The sequence below is a fragment of the Phaseolus vulgaris genome, chromosome 7 (assembly GCF_000499845.2).
Source record: "Phaseolus vulgaris cultivar G19833 chromosome 7, P. vulgaris v2.0, whole genome shotgun sequence".
Taxonomy (NCBI): Eukaryota; Viridiplantae; Streptophyta; class Magnoliopsida; order Fabales; family Fabaceae; genus Phaseolus; species Phaseolus vulgaris.
Window position 1 is genome coordinate 17,558,949 of NC_023753.2, and position 16,149 is coordinate 17,575,097.

The 16,149-nt window shown below is 36.9% G+C and overlaps 1 protein-coding gene across 1 annotated transcript; it reads left to right on the plus strand.

Moving 5' to 3' along the window:
• The first annotated feature begins 12,022 nt into the window (after positions 1 to 12,022).
• Positions 12,023 to 15,284, plus strand: LOC137829170 (uncharacterized). The gene is made up of 6 exons (XM_068635965.1): positions 12,023 to 12,400; positions 12,530 to 13,006; positions 13,352 to 13,466; positions 14,096 to 14,172; positions 14,275 to 14,816; positions 15,194 to 15,284. Exons 1-6 carry the CDS (start codon positions 12,023 to 12,025, stop codon positions 15,282 to 15,284), a joined length of 1,680 nt encoding a protein of 559 aa, XP_068492066.1.
• The last annotated feature ends 865 nt before the right edge of the window (positions 15,285 to 16,149 follow it).

Here is a 16,149-nt window from a genome sequence, read left to right on the forward strand (position 1 = left end):
TCTGTCTTTTGCAGGTTCTTGAGGTGAATCGAGGTGTGAAGGACGGAAGCTAGCGTGGTGCAAAGCCGATCCAGAGGAAGAATACCTTTGACGAGGCGAGGCTCTTGCGTTCTGGTCAACCGGCAGGATCACTAAGACATAAATTGGGACAAAGGAGATAAAGTAATTGTTCAAGTAGATCACTCATGGATCAAGGTAAATGCTTATTCCTTCCTGATTGTATGAATGTGTGTGATAATCATAATATGAAAAGATCTGTATGTGAACATGAATGTATGAGTTCATTATCATGTTTTATTTACATGTATTATCAGAGTCTCGTTGCTCATTTTTTGTGATTCTCCATTAATGCTTTTCCAAAATCAAAAGAACCGTAATTTTAAAATGTTCATAATTTAAGAATCTTTATTTAAAATAAGGGTTTATAGATTAAAGTTTTCATTCCTTTATATCCCTATTGAATAACCCTAATTTTAAAATTAGTGTTTATGGATTAAGGTTTCCTTTAACGGAACCCTAATCTGCACCCAACGTCATTAACTACGTTAAACCCTATAAACCTATTAGTGGGACCGCAAGCCTTTGCCGCTGCCATCCTGCGTTTTTTCGTCACCACCATAACTGATGGAGGAGGGCCAAACTCACAACCCTATGGAAGACAAGAGCCAAGTCTAGACCGTCTAGACCCATGTGGGGAGCGTCTAGAGCCAAGTGGGAAGCGTCTAGCACAAGATGAAGGGCGACTAGAAAGGGAGCGTCTAGGAGGAAGCCTAGACCGTCTAGGACCTATCACTAGGTCCATGGCCAAGCATCTCCACGCACATTTGGGTCAAGCAACAGATGGAAGGGAGAAGAACTTGTACATGCTACATGGAGGCCCATTAGGGGTAGCTTAGTAGTTAGTGTAGTGTTAGAAAGCATAAACTTGTCTCCTTTTGATTTAACCTAGATTGCTCACGTTTTCTAGAAGGATCTCCACTAGGAACGGCCATGTGCTCCATGTGCCCATGTGCCTCACATTTCCATTTCATTTGGCTAGCATTTCATCTTATCTTAGCTTAACATTTACGGCCTCCTTAGCCTATAAAAGGAGAAGCCCATCACTTGTATTTTCAAGATTAATGAGAGTAATGTTATGCTGCCAATTTAGTGCCATACATTGCCTTTGCCTAGTTTCTAGGACCTAATCTTCTCTTCACCATCTACCAAGGGGGCTGGCCGAACCTCCCTCTTTCCATACACTTCATGCACCTTCAAGGTCACCACAACTCCTAGGAGGACCTTGCCCACTTTCACCATTAGCTTCCACACCATATTCACCAACATCCAAGAAGAGCTCCTTGAGAATGCCATCATTTGGTATCATGAGCAAAGGTTCTTCAAAGATGAGTATTTCTTGGTCATTTTGTTTTTGAGTTCTTCTTTAATCCGTGTTGTTCTTCATATTCCATATTGTCTTGCTGTTTTTTAATTTTTGCTCTGAATTGGTGTGCTGTTTGGAAATTCCAATCGGTGCATCTTGTTCAATTGTTTTTGAGCAATCTTTGTGCAATTTTTGGTAGGATTCCATATACTTGTGTTGTTGTTTTTTATTTTAGGTATTTGAGTCCTTATTGCAATTTTATTTGGTTCATTTTGTGTCCATTTGAGTCTTTTAATTTCTGAATCTATATGTGTTTTGTCTAGTCATGTTCTTCCAAAATGTCATCAAATCATAGTAGTACTTTGTTTGGCTTATTTGTTTCTTGATTTTGGTATTTTTGCTTGTTTTGAATCTGCTGTGTTTTTTATCTTTTGGTGCCTTTTTATTTTTAGCTTGAGTTCATATTTGTGTTTAGATCTACACAAATTCCATTTCACCAATTCCATTGTGTTTTTCTTTTGGTATATCTTGCTGTTTTTTCCAGATTTACAGAATCCCCTGTTTTGCATAACTCTGTGCTGGCTGTTTTGCTTAAGAAAATTATTTTCCCACATAGGAAATTTCTGATCCTCTGGATTATGCAAGATTAAGGTGTTACAGAAAAGACAAAAAAAGAATCAGTTCAAAAAAACAAATAGAAAAAAATATAAATATTTTAAAAACAGTGTGCAAATCTGGCACTACAACTGGCGTAACTGAACACTGATTTTAGAAAAATTATTAAAAAACAATGGTTCATGCGTTTGGAGTGAAACCAACGCCAGAATTCAGTTAAGATCTTGAATTGTTTGCATATAAATTTTCAGAAGCAAATATTAAAAGGGCAGCTCAGCATAAATCAGGGAAAATCACGCTCTCTGGCCCACAACAATTATTTCAGTGGTGCTGTTTTTGATTTTGAAATCAAATCTAGTGCTATTCCTAGGATCCATTTTGTGTGCCTACCTTTCTTTGAGTACCTTTTATTTGCTTGTCTAATATTTCTTTGGAACTCTTTCTAGTTGTCACATTTTAATTCCTTTTGTGTGGTACTGTTTTTCCAATTAATTTGTTTCTTGCTTTAATTCTTTGGCTTCTAAACTTGGTGGTGGATTGATTATCAATTGGTGCTTATTTGAGTGGAAATTGACTTGAGTGAGGTCTAGTCTGCTTGATAGGTGCTGGATTGGAGAATTAATTCCCTAATTCCAAGAGGAACAAAGGCAAGGGCAGAAACAAACACCCACCAAAAACACCACATACATTGGAAGGCCCAACAAGAGGAGACAACCAAGGAAGTGCCAATAGAAAAAAAAATCAACAAAGGGAGTTCACTTATTTCCTTTGCAACTTAACTTTTGTTAATTACTTCTTCATTACGTAATTAGACGGTGAGTGTGTCTTCAAGGGCTCCAAGTGTCCAAGAAGCCTCACCTAGGGCCGATTAGTGTAGAACTATCTAGTTTAGCAATTGTTAATTGTTTTAATTGCATCTCTTTGCTTTAGATAGTTACGTTTTTAATTATCTTGTATTGCTTAAAGCTTTGTTAATTTTTGCTTGGTTAATTAGTTAGTTTGCATTGTTTTCTTGCATTAAAATTTTGATTTCTCCAACTTAATTGTGTTTTAAGTGGTTTACCAAGAGAAAGCTTTGTGTGAAGCATTAAGGGATAGTCTTTGGCTAAGGCAAGGCTTGGTATTTAAGTAGTCCACTGTGACTCACCTCCCTTACCTGGAAGACTACCTTCTTTGACTTCCCTAAATTTTCTCAAAGTAAAATACTTCTACACACAAAGCTCTAGTCATGTCTTCTTCTTCTCATTCTGCAAAGTCTATTGAAAGTGAAGTAAAATCTTTGAAAACTCTTTTGAAAGAAGTTTCACAAGCTGTGCAAATGATTTCTTTTAGACAATTGGAGAATGAGACTAAAATCAATGAGTTGACTAAAAGCCAAGGAAGAGAAGTCTAAAAAATAAAATAAAAAACTCATACTCATACATCCCATTCTAAAAGTAATGAGTCTCTAGGGGAGGGAAGCCTTAGAATCAATGACTATTACCAACCACTCCCTAGAAGAAATAGGCAAAGGGAGCAAGAGGGCCCAAAGGAGGTTAGAGTAGACCTACCTCACTTCCATGGTAAGGAGAATGTAGAAATCTACCTAGATTGGGAGATGAAAGTAGAACAACTCTTTGCTTGCCATAAGGTGAGTGAAGAACGTAAGGTACCCTTAGCCACCCTTAGCTTCCAAGGGAATGTCGTGTATTGGTGGACCTTTATTGAAAGAGAAAGACGTCTTCATAGGGAACCTCCCATTGAGTATTGGAATGACCTTAGGTGATGGAAACCGTCCAGCCTCAAAACTTTCGGCCAAGAAGATAGACGAAGATCGAGCTTTAATGAAGAGTTTATAAAGTCTTTTTCTTCTTCTTAGCCTTGTAAAAATTGTATAGAGTAGTTAGGAAGTTTTGGGCCTTGTATTTTGGGCCAAAGTAGAGAAAGATGTAAATAGAAAACAAAGTAATGTGTAAAATAGTAAAAGAAGGGTGCAAATAGAAATGTAGGCAAGGAAGACATGAGTCTCCACATGTCTTCTCCTTAATGGAGAGGATTTGCACCAATAAGGTGGTGACACTTGTCACACTCTCATTTGAGAGCTTTTGAGAGACTTTATCCTATAAATAGGAGTCTCTTATACATGTATTTCTTCAACTTGGAATTAGTAATGAAATGTTGCCTAATTTTGGCCATTCTACTTGTTCTTAAGTTCTCCCTAGGTTAGTCTCCTTCAAGACTTAGCCTAGACTCTTTCCTTGAGTTGGCCTCACCTCTCACTCTCACAAATTCCTACTCCACTTCAATCCATGGAAACTCCTCTTGAGTTTCTTTAATGCTTCCGCTCATCATATCTCCTTCATCATTCATCCAAAGAAGAAATTACAAAGATCATTACTAGAAGAAGATCGTTTTTCCATCATTAGGGGAGCCCTAAGACGTCGACATATACCCTCATACTACCATAGGGAGTTAATGGACAAGCTCCAAAGACTCCAACAAAAAAATATGAGTGTAGAGGAGTATAGGCAGAAAATGGAGCTCTACATGATGAGAGCATCCATTAGGGAAGAGGAGGACACCACCATAGCAAGATTCCTTAGTGGCCTTTCTCTTGAGATAAGAGATAGGGTAGAACTTCTTCCCTACCAAGACTTGAATGACTTGGTTCAACATTGCATTAAAGTTGAACAACAAATTTTGCGCAAAACTTCAAGTCAAAGGGTGAGTTCCTACTCTAGCTTCTATCCCAAGAAAGAATATAGAAGGGAGGGTAGCACATCAAGAGAAAAACCAAAAGAAACTACCAAGCCCTTAGCAAAAGAAACCTCCACCCCACCCATCCGAGCTAGAGATGTTAAGTGTTTTAAGTGCTATGGAAGAGGGCATGTGCAAGCACAATGCCCAAACCAAAGGACTTTGTTTTTAAAGGGTGTAGATGAATACACTAGTGGCGAGGATGAGCCTAGTGAGAGAGAGGAAGGGGGAGAGGATGAGAGGGTAGCTCCACTAGAGGGAGAATTGCTAATGATTAGGAGAACCCTCAACAATCACCCTAGCACATCCATAGAAACACAAAGGGAGAACATATTTCATACAAGATGCAATGTTTTAGAAAATATACGTTCCCTCATTGTGGATAGTGGATCTAGTTGTAATTGTTGTAGTGCTAGAATGGTTGATAAGCTTAATCTACAAGTAGTTCCTCACCCAAAACCTTACAAATTACAATGGATTAATGAAAATGGGGAACTAAGTGTAGATAAGCAAGTGGAAGTCAAGTTTTCCATAGGGAACTACAAAGACAAGGTTTTATGTGATGTAGTACCAATGGAAGCTTGCCACATCTTATTAGGGAGACCATGGCAATTTGACAAAAAAACCTTACATGATGGTCTCACTAACGAGATTTCCTTCACCTATAAGCATAAGAAGTTTGTACTTAGTCCTTTATCACATTCTCAAGTGGTAAAAGACCAAATACAAATGAAACATAAGAGGGATGAGGAAAAAAAAAAGAGTGCTAGAAAAAGAGAAAATCCTTAAGGATAGGAAGGCGTGGGAGAATAGTGTTCCTTCCCACAAGGTTGCTCAACAAGAAAAGCCTTTTGAAAACGTTTTGGAAAATTTGCTTCTTGTTGAACAACCAAGCCTAGTCTTTTGTAAAGGAACACTTGCATGCACTACCACAAGTAATGAACTCATGAGTCTACCTCCTCAAGTAGAAAAACTTTTAAGTGAATTTGAAGATATATTCTCTAATGAGGGACCCATTGGACTCCCTCCCATTAGAGGTATATAACATCAAATTGACTTCATTCTGGGGGCAAGCCTACCAAATAGGCCCGCTTATAGAACTAACCCCGAGGAAACCAAGGAGATAGAGTCACAAGTTCAAGACTTGTTGGAGAAGGGTTGGGTTCAAAAGAGCCTAAGCCCTTGTGTTGTACCTGTCTTGTTGGTGCCCAAAAAAGATGGAAAATGGCGCATGTGTTGTGATTGTAGAGCAATTAACAACATCACCATCAAGTATAGGCATCCAATCCCAAGGCTTGATGACATGCTTGATGAACTACATGGGTCAACCATATTCTCTAAAATTGACCTTAAAAGTGGGTATCACCAAATTAGAATCAAAGAGGGTGATGAATGGAAAACCGCTTTTAAGACCAAGTTTGGATTATATGAGTGGTTGGTGATGCCCTTTGGGCTCACTAATGCCCCTAGTACATTCATGAGGCTCATGAATCATACCTTGAGAGATTGTATAGGTAAATATGTAGTAGTTTATTTTGATGATATCCTAGTGTATAGCAAGACCCTAGAAGACCATCTAAGTCACCTTAGGGAAGTTCTTCTAGTGCTTAGGAACAATAGTCTTTTTGCCAATAGGGATAAGTGCACCTTTTGTGTAGATAGTGTAGTTTTTCTAGGTTTCATAGTTAACCAAAGGGGGGTGCCTGTTGACCCCGAGAAGATCAAAGCCATCCGAGAGTGGCCCACTCCACAAAATGTAAGTGATGTAAGGAGTTTTCATGGGTTAGCTAGCTTCTATAGAAGGTTTGTGCCTAATTTTTCAAACCTAGCTTCTCCTTTGAATGAACTTGTAAAAAAAGATGTTGCATTTTGTTGGAATGATAAGCATGAGCAAGCCTTCCAAAGGCTAAAGGCTCAATTCACCAATGCACCAATTCTAGCTCTTCCAAATTTTTCCAAAACTTTTGAGATAGAATGTGATGCATCGGGAGTAGGCATAAGAGATATATTGTTGCAAGGTGGACACCCCATTGCATATTTTAGTGAAAAACTTCATGGTGCCACCCTCAACTACCCCACCTATGACAAAGAGCTCTATGCTCTTGTGCGAGCCCTAAAGACTTGGGAACACTATCTTGTGTCCAAAGAATTTGTCATCCATAGTGATCACGAGTCTTTAAAATATTTAAAGGGCCAACACAAGCTCAACAAGAGACATGCTAAATGGATGGAATTTCTTGAACAATTTCCTTATGTAATCAAATACAAGAAAGGAAGCACCAATATAGTGGCCGATGCTCTTTCAAGGCGGCATACACTCTTTTCAAAATTGGGTGCCCAAATTCTTGGATTTGATCACATAAGAGAGCTTTACCAAGAGGATCAAGAACTTTCATCCATCTATGCCCAATGTCAACATAGGGCACAAGGAGGTTACTATGTGGCCGAGGGATATCTCTTTAAGGAAGGAAAACTTTGCATTCCCCAAGGCACACATAGGAAACTCCTTGTCAAGGAATCACATGAGGGGGGACTCGTGGGCCATTTCGGAGTTGATAAGACTCTAGACCTTTTGAAAGAAAATTTTTGTTGGCCACACATGAGAAAAGAGGTCCAAAGACATTGTTCTAGATGCATAGCATGTTTAAAAGCAAAGTCTAGAACAATGCCTCATGGACTCTACACCCCCTTGCCGATTGCAAATGCTCCTTGGGAAGACATTAGCATGGACTTCATTTTAGGACTCCCTAGGATTGCAAGAGGCCATGACTCTATCTTTGTGGTAGTGGACCGTTTTAGCAAAATGTCCCATTTTATTCCTTGCCAGAAGGTAGATGATGCTCAAAATATTTCTAGACTCTTCTTTAGAGAAGTGGTGAGACTTCATGGTCTACCTAGAAGTATAGTATCCGATAGAGATCCCAAGTTCATAAGCCACTTTTGGAAAACTCTTTGGGGCAAACTTGGAACAAGACTACAATTTTCAACTTCTTGTCATCCTCAAACGGATGGCCAAACCGAAGTAGTCAATAGATCTCTTGGGACTAGGCTTAGGGCCATCGTGAAGGGAAACCATAAATCTTGGGATGAGTATCTTCCCCACATTGAGTTTGCTTACAATCGAGAAGTCCACAAGACTACTAATGCTTCTCCTTTTGAAGTAGTATATGGATTTAATCCTCTCACACCTATGGATTTGTTACCTCTTCCTAATCCACAAGAATTTGTGCATAAGGAAGGAGTAATCAAAGCCGATTTTGTGAAGAAAATGCATGAAAAGATTAAACTCCAAATACAACAACAAAATGAAAAGTACACAAAATACAACAATAAAGGGAAGAAAGAAATAATTTTTGAGGAAGGAGACTTAGTTTGGCTTCACCTTCGCAAAGACTGATTTCCAACTCAAAGGAAGTCCAAACTAAGTCCCCGAGGTGATGGACCCTTTCAAATCCTCAAGAGAGTCAATAACAATGCATACAAATTGGACTTACCTCTTGAATATGGAGTACATGATACTTTTAATGTAATTGATCTTTCTCCATTTGTAGGTACCAATGACGACGAGGACGAACTGGATTTGAGGACAAATCCTTTCCAAGGGGGAGGGGATGATGGAGGAGGGCTAAGCTCACCACCCTATGGAAGACAAGAGCCAAGTCTAGACCGTCTAGACCCATGTGGGGAGCGTCTAGAGCCAAGTGGGAAGCGTCTAGCACAAGATGAAGGGCGACTAGAAAGGGAGCGTCTAGGAGGAAGCCTAGGTCGTCTAGGACCTATCACTAGGTCCATGGCCAAGCATCTCCACGCACATTTGGGTCAAGCAACGGATGGAAGGGAGAAGAACTTGTACATGCTACATGGAGGCCCATTAGGGGTAGCTTAGTAGTTAGTGTAGTGTTAGAAAGCATAAACTTGTCTCCTTTTGATTTAACCTAGATTGCTCACGTTTTCTAAAAGGATCTCCACTAGGAACGACCATGTGCTCCATGTGCCCATGTGCCTCACATTTCCATTTCATTTGGCTAGCATTTCATCTTATCTTAGCTTAACATTTACGGCCTCCTTAGCCTATAAAAGGAGAAGCCCATCACTTGTATTTTCAAGATTAATGAGAGTAATGTTATACTGCCAATTTAGTGTCATACATTGCCTTTGCCTAGTTTCTAGGACCTAATCTTCTCTTCACCATCTACCAAGGGGGCTGGCCGAACCTCCCTCTTTCCATACACTTCATGCACCTTCAAGGTCACCACAACTCCTAGGAGGACCTTGCCCACTTTCACCATTAGCTTCCGCACCATATTCACCAACATCCAAGAAGAGCTCCTTGAGAATGCCATCAATAACAGCAGCGATGCTAGTGACGCGCGCAGTGCGCTGGCAGCTTGGTGGCACGTGCGGTGTAGTGGCGCGCGCGATGCGACTGCGCTTTCTGACCTGCACGCGGAGCGGTGGAGCGCGGTGACGAGGTGGTTGTGCGACGCGGCAAGGAGGTTGCGCGGCACGGGCGGTGGTTGTAGTTCATGGACCGTGAGCGGTGGTTCGTGGCTTAGGGTGTGTCGTTGGTGGTTGTGATGGTTATGACAGGGAGAGCTGCTGTGATCCTACTCCATCGTGCACTACCACCGGCAAAACTCCGGTCACGCCGATCCTTAAGGCACCGCTGGTTCATTGTGTGGAGGTCCAGTTTTATGGATTAGGGTTTCATGAGAAATGTGAAAGGAGCTAAAATCGTGGATCCGTTTGGAATGGCCCATTATGTTAAATTTATTTTATTAATGATTTCATTAAAATTTAATTTAAATTTTAATTCAAATTTTGTTATATTCTTCATTGCACCTTACGTCATTATTGGATGCACTATGATTGTGAATAATATCATGTAAAGTAATTTGGTTGCATTTTGTGTTACGGGAAATTACAGAAAATAAAAATAAAATTATGCATGTATGAATTAATTATGTTATAATGTAATTTTAAAGAAATTTTATTATGTTATAATGTAATTTAATTTGCATTAAATTAGAGTTTAATTAAAATTAATTAATTCCACCTTATGTTATAATATAATTTAATTTACAGTAAATTTGAGTTTAATTAAAATTAATTAATTTCACCTTATGTTATAATGTAATTTAGTTTGCATTAAATTAGAGTTTAATTAAAATTAATTAATTCCACCTTATGTTATAATGTAATTTAATTTGCATTAAATTAATTTTCATTAAATTAAAGTTTTAAAGAAATTTTATTATGTTATAATAATTTAATTTTCATTAAATTAAAGTTTAATTAAAGTTTTAATGAAATTTTATTATGTTGGAATGTAATTTAATTTGTATTAAATTAAAGTTTAATTAATTGATTGAAAGTGAGGAATGGAAAATTAATTTTTTCCGCTTTATGTATTAATTTTTTAAATTAAAATTTCTGAATTATTTGTATGATAGATTTGTAATTACCAAAGTGATCAAATATTTATGTTTTATTTAATTCCAAATTATGGATGAATTTTATTTCAATTAATGATATAATTTTTGGAATTATTTGTATGATAGATTTGTAATCACCAAAGTGATCAAATCTTTATGTTTTATTTAATTCCAAATTATGGATGAATTTTATTTCAATTAATGATATAATTTTTGGAATTATTTGTATGATAGATTTGTAATCACCAAAGTGATCAAATTTTTATGTTTTATTTAATTCTAAATTATGGATGAATTTTATTTCAATTAATGATATAATTTCTGGAATTATTTGTATGATAGATTTGTTAATCACCAAAGTGATCAAATCTTTAAGTTATATTTAATTTCAGATTACTGATAAATTTTATTTCAATTAGCTATAAAATGGATGCTAAATTATTTAAATATGGGTAAATGGAAATTTATTATTATAAGACATTTTTTGGATCACCCAAAAGTTGATTAGTTGTCCTTATAATTAGTGGATATGATTGTTGGTAGTGAGTATGTGTTATTAGTTTTGCTTGTATATCCAAAGATAACAAGTGTTTCTAGTTAATGCATATATTTTGCCAAATAAAGTTAATACTATTAGCATCATTATGTTTTGTGTATTAATGAATCTCCCAAAGGAGAACATTAGTATACATAGAATGTTTTCTGAATTTGTATTGTATGTTTAGTTTATGACTCGAAGTATTAATGTTAAATATGTGTGATTGCAGTATCTGTTCCAAGAGCCTTACATTCGCAAGCTACGTCTGTTCCAGTCTTTAATGGTCTAAATTTTTATGACTAGAGTGAAAAAGTCCAATTTTACTTAGGTGTATTGGATCTTGATTTGGCCATTCGAATCGAGAAACATGCTGATATTACTGATGGCAGTAGCAATGAGGAGAAAGCTCATTATATGGCTTGGGAAAAGTCAAACAGACTTAGCCTGATGTTTATGCGAATGAGCATAGCAAGCAATATCAAGTCTGCTCTTCCCAAAACTGAGAATGCAAATGAATTCATGAAGTCTGTGGAAGAGCACTCTCAAACAACTAATAAGTCTCTTGTTGGGACATTAATGAGTACATTAATTACCATGAAATTTGATGGATCTCGTACTATGCACGAACATTGATGGCAAAGGTCTTCTTGAATCATGTAAGGAAAAGGGGTGCGGAAGCTATGAAGGTGTGTGAGCAAGATCCTCCTAAGAGTGGTGTTGATCTTGAAGGTGCATGATGTGTATGAAGCTAGGGAGGTTCGGCCAACCCAAGGAGAAGTGAAGGAGATGAAGTTTAGAGCCTAGAATTCTAGGGAGAAGCAAAGCTTGGCACAAAATGGCAGCATAACTTTACTCACAATAAACTTGAAAATACAAGGTGTAGGCTCCTCCTTTTATAGGCTAAGGAGGACCATAATGCAACCCTAATGCTAGCCAAATGAAATGTAAATGTGAAGCACATGGGTGCACATGGCACATGGGTGCACAAATGAGCACATGGGGAGGGGTGTGTCTAGTTTTTATGCTCACCCCCTCCATGGGCTTTCTAGACCGGCCTTGGTAAATTTAGAGGTTTTTTTAGTAACTCTAAGTTTAACTTGGTTGGTGTTTTAGGTGCCAAAATTAATTCTAAGAAAATTACAAATAAAGTTCCTATGCTAATTTTGACAAGAAATTAAAGTCTACTCTACACTAGAGTTTATGGCATTTGAACATGTAAAAGAACGTCTTCTTGGATCCTCTTGGCCATAACTCTATGGTTGGCCCAAATCTACCCTTTGGTGGGCTTGCATGTGGGCTTGTGCTTGGGCCTCTTCCATCAAACATGTCATTGAAATGACTAATATTGCGGCAAGACTCAAGTCTCTAGGAATGGCAGTGGATGATAATTTTCTCGTACAATTCATTTTGAACTCTTTACCGTCTGAGTATGGTCCTTTCCAGATGAACTATAACACTATGAAAGATAAGTGGAATATGCATGAATTGCATAGCATGTTAGTTCAGGAAGAGACTATATTGAAGAATCGAGGAAACCACTCCATACATTATGTGAACAATCAGGGAGCTGGAAAGAAATTCTTCAAGAAACATGAAAAGGGTAAAGGACCACTGAAGATAAATGAGTCATCTACCAAGCTCCAGAAGAAGAATGACAAATGTCATTTCTGCAAGAAAGCTGGACATTTCCAAAAGGATTGTCTGAAACGTAAGGTTTGATTCGAAAAGAAGGGTAGGCATAATGCTTATTATGTATGTTTTAAATCAAACTTAATTGAAGTTCCACATAATTCTTGGTGGATTGATTCTGGATGCACAACTCATGTTCCTAATATGATGCAGGGATTCCTTTTAACCCGAACCATAAAGCCAAATGAAAAGTTTGTCTTCATGGGAAATAGAGAGAAGGTTCCAGTGGAATTAGTCGGGACTTATCGTTTAATCCTCGACACTGAATTTTATTTAGACTTGATGGATACTTTTTATGTACCTAGTATATCTAGGAATTTAGTTTCATTGTCTAAACTTGATGTTGCCGGATACTCTTTTAAATTTGGGAATGGTTGTTTCAGTTTATATCAGCGTACCTATTTGATTGGATCTGGTACTCTTTATGATGGATTATATAGATTGAATCTTGATAATTTATATGCTGAAACTCTTATGATCTCGCATCATAATGTTGGCACTAAACGTAGTTTAGTGAATGAATGTTCTGCTTTCTTGTGGCACAAACGTTTGGGACATATTTCCAAAGAAAGGATGGAAAGATTAGTAAAGAATGAAATACTTCCAAGTTTGGATTTTACTGATCTGAATGTATGTGTGGATTGTATTAAAGGCAAACAAACAAAACACACAAAGAAATGAGCCACAGGAAGTACTCAGCTTCTTGAAATTATACACATTGATGTATGTGGACCTTTTGATGCAAGTTCTTTCAATAAAGAAAGGTATTTTATCACCTCTATTGATGATTTTTCACGTTATGGTTATGTGTATTTACTGCATGAAAAATCGCAAGCAGTGAATGCCTTGGAAGTTTATATAAATGAAATGGAAAGGCAATTAGACAGAAAGGTGAAAATTGTCAGGTCAGACAGAGGTGGTGAATATTATGGAAAGTATGATGAAAGTGGACAACACCCTTGTCTGTTTGTTAAGTTCTTTGAGAGACGTGGTATTTGTGCTCAATACACAATGCCAGGTACACCACAACAAAATGGTGTTTCAGAAAGGCGTAATCGAACCTTAATGGATATGGTTATGAGCATGTTAAGTAAGTCAACTGTACATGTTTCATTGTGGATGTATGCTTTAAAATCTGCCATGTATTTGTTGAACATGATTCCTAGTAAGGCATTTCAAAAGACACCTTTTGAATTATGGACAGGAAGGAAACCCACTTTGAGACACCTGCATGTTTGGGGATGTTAGGCAGAAGTTAGAATATACAATCCGCAAGAAAAGAAATTGGATGTAAGAACAATCAGTGGATATTTCATTGGTTATCCAGTAAAGTCAAAAGGGTATATGTTTTACTGTCCTACCCATAGCACAAGAATTGTTGAATATGGAAATGCACGGTTCATTGAAAATGGTGAAAACAGTGGGAGTGATACTTCACAAAATGTGGAGATTAAGGAAGTCAGAGTACAAGTTCCTTTAACTAGTACTTCAACTTCAAGTATTGTTGTTCCTAATGTTGTTGAACCACTCAACGATGAAGAAAAACAACAAATTAATGACATGAAGTTAACAATGAACCTGTAGTAGAACAACCACAAGAAATAGTATTAAGAAGATCTTAAAGAGAAAAAAAGTATGCTATTTCGAATGATTATGTGGTTTATCTACAAGAGTCAGAAAATGACTTAGGTATTGATAATGATCCGGTTTCATTTTCAGACGCCATCAATGATGATAATTCTGATAAGTGGTTAGATGCCATGAAAGATGAGCTTAAATCAATGGCACAAAATGATGTACGAGACCTTATAGAATTGCCAAAAGGATGCAAAAGAGTCGGGTGTAAATGAGTCTTTAAGACTAAACGTGACTCTCATGGCAATATTGAACATTACAAGGCCCGACTTGTTACCAAAGGTTTTACTCAAAAGGATGACATTGATTATAAGGAAACATTTTCACCTGTTTCTAAGAAAGATTCCTTTAGAATTATCATGGCATTAGTAGCTCATTATGATCTTGAGTTGCATCAGATGGATGTCAAAACTGCCTTTTTGAATGGGGACTTAGAAGAGGATGTTTATATGGACCAACCAGTGGGGTTCATTGAAGAAGGAAAGGAACACATGGTGTGTAAACTTAAGAAATCCATATACGGGCTTAAACAGGCTTCTAGGCAATGGTATCTTAAGTTCAATGATATTATTGTGTCCTTTGGATTTAAGGAAAACATCGTTGATCGATGTATATACTTGAAGGTCAGTGGGAGCAAGTTTATATTCTTGATTCTGTATGTTGATGATATCTTGCTTGCAACTAATGATATTGGTATATTAAGTGAGACTAAGAAGTTTCTCTCTAATAACTTTGAGATGAAAGATATGGGTGATGCATACTATGTGATAGGAATAGAAATATTCCGTGATAGATCACAAGGACTGTTAGGTTTGTCTCATAAAACATATATAAATAAAGTTTTAGAGAGATTCAGAATGGATAAATGTTCAACATCTCATGTTCCAATACAGAAAGGAGACAAATTTAGTCTCATGCAATGTCCAAAGAATGATTTGGAACGGAAACAGATGGATAATATACCTTATGCATCCATTGTTGGGAGTTTAATGTATGCTCAAACTTGTACACGACCAGATATTAGTTTTGCAGTTGGTATGCTTGGAAGATACCAGAGTAATCCAGGATTGGATCATTGGAAAGCTGTAAAGAAAGTTTTAAGATACTTGAAAGGAACGAAGGATCACATGCTTACTTATAAAAGATCTGATCATCTTGAGGTGATTGGATATACAAATTCAGATTTGTTGGCTGCATGGATACACGAAAGTCTACATTTGGTTATGTGTATCTTTTAGCCGGAGGAGCAATTTCATGGAAAAGTGCGAAGTAGACAGTCATTGTTGCATCCACCATGAAGGCTGAATTTATGGCATGCTTTGAGGCCACAGTTCAGGCTAATTGGTTGCGGAATTTTGTTTCAGGACTTGGAATAGTTGACAGTATTGCCAAGCCGCTGAGAATTTATTATGATAACTCCGCAACCGTCTTCTTTTCTAAAAACGACAAGTATTCCAAAGGTGCTAAACATATGAAATTGAAATATTTTGACGTTAAAGAAGAAGTTCAGAAACATAAAGTGTCAATAGAACATATCAACACTGATCTTATGATTGCTGACCCTTTAACAAAAGGGTTACCGCCCAAAATATTTACTGGTCATGTTGTAAATATGGCATTATGTCTACCAATGAATGATGAATGTTGTTATTAATGCTTATTTGACACTCTGAGCTCATTGAATAAATAAAGTTTCTGAAATTTATGTTTTCTACTTTATGTATATGCATGTAAATTATGTTGTGGAAAACAAATTATGTTGTTATTGATGAAAATGACATTATGTTTGAACCTATTATGGATTTCTCATTATAAAGTCATATTAAGAAGAAAGGATGATATAGTAGTACATGGAAGGAAATGTGTCGATTGAAATGACATGTAACCGCCATGACTCTTATTCTTTCTGTATCCTTGATTTTGATTAATGATAGAACCAATTTATGTAAGGCCTTTTAAATGCGCATTTATGTAATTATTAAATCATGAAAGTATTATAAAGTGACTTACATGACTTAGAGTTTGGGTTTTATACCCGAATATGATTTAATAATAATAATAGAATTAAAGGGTTTGTTGGTTAACATGAGAATAAATATCTAATGATACCTAATGAAAAACCTACATCTGATGGAGAT

Coding starts and splice junctions, on each gene's coding strand:
- LOC137829170 (XM_068635965.1), top strand. CDS start 12,023: ATGACTAATATTGCGGCAAGACTCAAGTCTCTAGGAATGGCAGTGGAT. Junction 12,401..12,529: donor AGGATTGTCTGAAACGTAAG/GTTTGATTCGAA, acceptor AATATGATGCAG/GGATTCCTTTTAACCCGAAC. Junction 13,007..13,351: donor TGGATTTTACTGATCTGAAT/GTATGTGTGGAT, acceptor CTGTTTGTTAAG/TTCTTTGAGAGACGTGGTAT.